General features: G+C 42.9%; 1 protein-coding gene across 2 annotated transcripts in view; it reads left to right on the forward strand.

Annotated features, from left to right (window-relative positions):
• POMT2 (protein O-mannosyltransferase 2) overlaps window positions 1-5,724 on the forward strand; it is a 43,062-nt gene extending 37,338 nt beyond the window's left edge. For both annotated transcript variants that reach the window (XM_031952447.1, XM_031952448.1), the window contains exons 16-21: window positions 128-199; window positions 495-554; window positions 645-750; window positions 1,408-1,548; window positions 1,846-1,960; window positions 2,347-5,724. In XM_031952447.1, coding sequence (XP_031808307.1) covers window positions 128-199; window positions 495-554; window positions 645-750; window positions 1,408-1,548; window positions 1,846-1,960; window positions 2,347-2,452 — 600 coding nt within the window. In that variant the 3' untranslated portion in view covers window positions 2,453-5,724. The remainder of the gene's footprint in view (window positions 1-127; window positions 200-494; window positions 555-644; window positions 751-1,407; window positions 1,549-1,845; window positions 1,961-2,346) is intronic.
• Window positions 5,725-6,000: the final 276 nt, after the last annotated feature.

Consider the following 6,000-nt stretch of genomic DNA (forward strand, 5'->3'; position numbering starts at 1 on the left):
AGACAGATGAGATCAGACTCTAAGCACGCACAGCCTACACTGTTCATGAGATCTTGGGCTGCCATTGCCCGTCAGCCTCTCCTGTCTCTGCCCTTAACCCTTTTTTTATGTTGCCACCTTCCTGCAGGGGAATAGTGGTCTCAAACCCAAGGAAAATGAAGTCACTTCAAAGCCTTGGCATTGGCCTATCAACTATCAGGTAAAGAGATGAAGCCGGGTGAACATTTGGGAATTAGAACCAAAGAGGAAACTCCAGATGAAATTGTTAATAGATGGGGCCTGAGGGAGGGCTGGGTAGCTAGAGGACTGGCTTCTCTTCCCCACTATTCAAAGGAGTGGATGTGGAATTTGGACACTCTCTCGTCTTAGGATTCTCTAAATCACAAAACAGATTTCTGCAGGGTTTGGAGGATGATTGAGGTCATCTGTGGAAAATTCTGACAGCTCCTTTCCACTACAGTCGTGCATAATCACTTTGCTTTTTATCCATGCAGGGCCTACGTTTCTCAGGAGTCAATGAAACTGACTTTCGGGTCTATTTGCTTGGAAATCCAGTAAGGGCTTTCCTTTGGGTTTTGTTCTTTGATATTTGTTTCTGGGTCATTGCCTTTCTTTCATCCTTTCCTTCTCATATTTCCATACAGATCATCTGGTGGTTGAATCTGGGGAGCATTGGCCTTTACCTTCTCCTGGGAAGCCTCACTACTGTGTCTATGCAAAGAGGAATTCAACTCACGGCAGAAGTGAAAGGTCAGGTTTTCCAAGCATTTCCTATAATAACTTGGGCAGAAGGCTGCGTGCCAGTTACCCAAATCAGGATTTCCCTGGCAGGTACATCTTCTGCCTTCTTCACAGTCTTCATATGCTCTTGGCTCCATCCTCCTGCTCCATCCCACTGGTGGGATGGAAAGGAGTTGCTATGGCAGCTTCTATTTTCCAATTGTTGTGCTGCCACCTGACATTGTAGACATGCAGTTTGTGGAACAAAACAGAGCTGAGCATCCAGGTATAGCATCCTTTCATTCTCCTTAGATTTCCTCTATTCCCAGTTGCACTTTGGCTTCTCATTCCAGGGAGAGACCCCATTGTCTATTTCAGTGTGGCTGCAAGGAATTATCTGTCATTCAGGGCACTGCAGAGGGGGAGAAGAATGAGAGTGTTTCTAGACTCTGGCTTTACAGAACTGTGGATTTTTTAGGGAGAAATCTGACTGCATTGGAATTAGTTTGGGAAAGCAAAGAACGAACAACTCCAAATATCTAAGGACAAGCCACCTCAAAGTTCTTTAGTGCTAAAGATCTGTGGTTTCTGCTAGATTCTCTTCTTACTCAGGAATTGGCCTGATTCCTCCAAGTCAAAAAGTAGAACCAGAACTTCTTATCTGAGCTGTGATACTTGTTTCCCAAGGTCTCTGCCAGGTCCTGCTACGTGGAGGAGGTCAGGTCTTGCTGGGTTGGCTACTCCATTATTTCCCTTTCTTCATGATGGGCCGGGTACTTTATTTTCATCACTATTTTCCAGCCATGCTATTCTCCAGCATGTTGACAGGTATGTATTGAAAGGCCTAGCAGGGCAGAGAGTTCTCCTGGACTGATCCAGGAGATGTCAGGGAAGGCATAGCAATTAAAAAAAAAAAAAAGCTGTGCTTGAGTGGGGTGGGATTATCACAGGGAAAAAGGTAATGGAGGGAGGGGGGTGTTGAGAAGTGGAATAGGGGGAAGGAAAAAAAGAATTTTATTTCTTGTTTCCCTGAGTAAGCTGTAGAATATTGACTTTAGTCAGAGAAAAGGTGAGTCTCATGAATCTTGATGGTAAATTGTTAGGTTTTTTTCCCTACTTCTTTAGGGATCCTGTGGGACACAATCCTCAGGTTCTTTGCCAGCTATCTGTCACCTTTTCCTCTGGCTAACTGGGTGCATATATTTGGGATCTCTCTTCTGATTCTGGGAATTGCCTATAGGTGAGTATTGGACCTTGATGCTGGGGAATGAGGATCATTTTTCTCTAAGAAAAAATACTAAGAAACTTAAATTCTAGTTTGATGTGTTTAATTCTTGACTTTTATTAAGGTTTCCTCTTGACCCCTTCCCTGGGCTTTGTGATAGTTCTTCTCCTTTATTAATTCAGCTTGTACCTAGGAAATACTGTGGCCTAAATAACACATATAGAAATATGTGGTAATCACAAGGTGAGATAAGAAAATTGAAAGACCACTGGGTATTAGGAACTTGATTATAAATTTTGAAAGAGTATTCTTTTGAACAGTGTCACTTCTATAATTCTGGGTTATTTTTCTGACTCTCATACTCTTTTTTTTTTTTTTTTTTCCTGAATCTCCTTGCTTAGCTTCTACCTCTTCCATCCTCTGTCTTATGGAATGATTGGTCCCCTGGCTCAGGACCCTCAAAGTCCAATGGCAGGACTAAAGTGGTTAGAAACATGGGAGTTTTAGAGCCAGAGAATGCCAGCCCCAAAGGATCCAGGAACTGTGTGTGGAGATGATCAAATGGAATCACTTCTTTCTTGTGGGACAGCAGCTATGGAAGCAGCTACTTCAGAAGATCCCAAGAAGATTACTGCAGATATCCAGGAGGAAGCTACCCAACAAGATGAGCCCTTGGAATAATTTCAGCCTTTTGGCCTTTTGGTTTTTCAGCCTTTTTGGTATGGATCAGAGGCTCCATTTTCAACTTCAGTAGCTTTTGCCATCAGCACTTTTTGGTTGGAGATATTTAAGCAATGCATTAGATCTTCCTTTAGCCCCATTTGTCTGGGATTTGTGCTGCAAGGGAACAAATAGTGAGGACAAAAAAAGAGTAGGGGTAGATGCTTGTGTGCGTGTGCATGTATGTGTGTATGTACACCTATATGTATTTTTAGGGGAGCAGATGTGATGCATTTGTCTATAATTATACTATGGACCCAGCCCAGGTGACCAGACAGTTGAATGTCGTAAACATTTAGGAACAAAAATAGTTCAGTTAGTTGCCTATTCTTATTTTTTTCCCATACTGGATTTTCTTTTTTTTTCCTTATTGGAAAAAAAGATGATTCTGGTTATGATCTAATACTGGAACCTAGGCAGTTCTTAAAAAGGTTGCAACCAGAGAAAGAGTCTCTGCGATTCAACATTTCTGCCCCAACTTTTGGCATGGCTCAGAGAGAAAAGATGGGGATTGTCAGAGTTGTATTAACCTTGTTCCCACAAACCAGATAACAAAGAAGAGTCCCTAGATCTCTTCCTCCATCCTAGTTGCACTCCTATCAATCCTAACTGGAATTGGTCTTCTACTTGGAAAGTCTTCAGTGGCAGCTGGGTCTTGTCTGGAAAAGTGACATGAGCTCAGTGGGCCTGTGTGCTTGCTATTTGCTGTTTTAGCCCCTGATCTCTGGCCCTTTGAGATTCTCAAGCATTTCCAGATCAGCAAGAGATGCCGAGTCCTGTCTTTGCACGTCGCCCCAAGGTCCTTTTGGCCGAAGGCCACTTCCATCTGCCCATCCTCTCCCCACTACAGAATGTCTGGCAAATGGAAGGCAAGGAGGATAGAAGTCATACTCTTCTCACAGTTGAGTCAATCCCCTTTTTGTTAACTGTGTAGCCAGGAGAGGTGGGAGGGAGAACTTTATTTGAAATCTGAACCAGAGAAACCTTGGACATACTCCAGCCAAGTATATGGGGAGTAAGTGGAGTGCTGGGTCTGTGTTCCCATCACCTGCTGCTTTTTCCTTGTCTTGGCATCTTCATAGTATTTTTCCACACAGAACCTGGATGCCTTCTTTCTGTCACTATTTTCCTTTCCCCCAAAAGCCAAGAGTACTTCTATCTTTCGTGATTCAGAAGGCAGTTTCCCCCCAGAGATCTGTGACACTTTTCTTTGTCCCTGACTTGATGATCCAGAGCAAACTGTGTGGTTCTCCTCCTCCTTGTCCCCCTGCTTGCCCTGCCACTGCCTGGTTTTCCCCAGTGAGAGAGAACAGAACAAGCCCTGGGCTAATACCAATCCAAAGCAGTCCCCAGGATCTCTGTCTATTAGATTCTGCTCTTCCCAAGCATTACTCAATATGCCTCCCTTTAATTTTGGGCACAGTTTAATGCCTCCATGTTTAAACATGAGCCTCTGCCACACTCCATTGCTGCCTCCCCCCCTCTCCCCAGGCAATTCCACTGACTGATGGGGTCATGGGCTCTTTGGAACATCATTGGGAGGAGGTTGCCATGGAAATAGGAATGGGTCCTAGGGACTGGCTGAACGGCCTGGGGGATGGAGGGGGGTAAGGGTGGGCCATGCAGGGCCTCTCGGTGGTTCAGCCTGACTGTCATTAATGCTAATAGAGGAAATGTAGCAATGTCAAAATCGAGGCAGGTTGGCTAATTAGATCTGGTGCCTGATAACCTCTCCCTCTGAGTGGCTTTGGCTCGCCATACTTCCCCCAGCAGGAAGCACTGCTTGTGTGCCCTGAGCCTGGGCTGTGTTCTTAATTGCATTTGTTGAAGGGAAGGAGAAGAGAGATGGAGAAACTCGGCGTACCACCACCCCAGGAAAGCCTGATTTCTTGTGAGCCTTGTAACGGTACCCATTGTGCCTCTTATTTGGAGGCAGGGAGAGGATGGCGAGGGGTCCTCTCGCCCTTGAGTTCATGGAAAAGGATGTTACTGGCCAATAAGAATGTATTCACTGACCTTAGTGAAAGGGATTATACGATGACAGCCCTGTAGTCTAGAAGGGCTTGGGGGATAAGGTCTCATTTGGCATGAAGCACTCATTTCTAATTTGAAAATAAATGAACAGACTAGAAATAGTCTGAACAATATGCTTTGCTTCTCTTTTCTGCTCCTGATTTTCCATGGATTTCAATGAGTTTTATACTCCTAATAGGACTTGGGCCTCTTTGGAAATGATAGTTGCATTTGATTGAAAGTAGAACACTTTTCTTTCCTCTTACCCCCTTCTTGCCTTTTCAAGTGCGCATAATAAAGTACTGGCCCAACATAAGTTTCTCAATATTTGAGAAGAACAGCAGGGGCATTGATAAACCCAGTGTCCAGATATGTGTTATGTCCACATTATTAAGATAATGACTGAGTTGCTGTGTGCTCCATAGATTCAGTCTCTTTTAAAAACTGATTCACTCCAAGCCCCAGCTTTGTTTCTTAAGGTTTTGTTTTCTCAATTTCTCAGAATGTTTTGTTCCTAGAAGTGTTGAGTGTAAAAGCATAAGTATAATTACTTGTGACCTGTATCTATGAGTGATCATGGAGAGAGCATTTTGTTTGTCTTTTCTTTCCTATTTATTGCTACTGAGAAGAAAACATGCCTCTGCCACAAATCTTGCTTTCCAAAGGCAGGAATTGCAAAGTTCCCTACTCATCTTCTTCATTCTTTCTATTCCTGTGAGAAGACTTACTGGCATAGTCTTGAGGACTAAAGTCTTGCTACTTGGGTTGGACTTGAAAGTGTCTGTCTCAATGTATTTGAATCTGGAACAGTTTACCTAATTTTTTTTTAAAGATAATAGCAACAAATATTTATTCTCCTTAAATTTGAGGGGAACTAGGGAGTTGGCTCCCTTTCAGTCAAACTCTTGAGAATTTCCTTAGGTTTGATACCATACTTTGTAAAAGGGCTTCTAAGAAAGCACCAGTGGCTAATTTGGCCATTTAATTTTGTAATAAACAAAAATTTGGCCATTTAATTTTGTAAATAAAAACAAAAATGTTTTGAATACTATGTTGTTCCACTGTACTTCTTTCTGTCGAGCTTGTTCTCTTGACTTCAGGAAAGATTCCTGATAGAAAAATGTATTATGATAGCCAGTTCCATTTTGTTATCTATCAAGCCTAAAATGTGATCTCTGCCATTATTCAGGGATTTGACACATCTCATTGAAGGCTCAGGAGGTGAATTGAATTCACCTTAGAGGGAAGTTATTTGGACACTGTTAAGTACTTTGCCTTTTTTGCACTTTCCGAAGAATAAGACAAGGAAGGAAATAAGAAAG

The sequence above is a fragment of the Sarcophilus harrisii genome, chromosome 2 (assembly GCF_902635505.1).
Source record: "Sarcophilus harrisii chromosome 2, mSarHar1.11, whole genome shotgun sequence".
In the NCBI taxonomy this organism is placed as follows: Eukaryota; Metazoa; Chordata; class Mammalia; order Dasyuromorphia; family Dasyuridae; genus Sarcophilus; species Sarcophilus harrisii.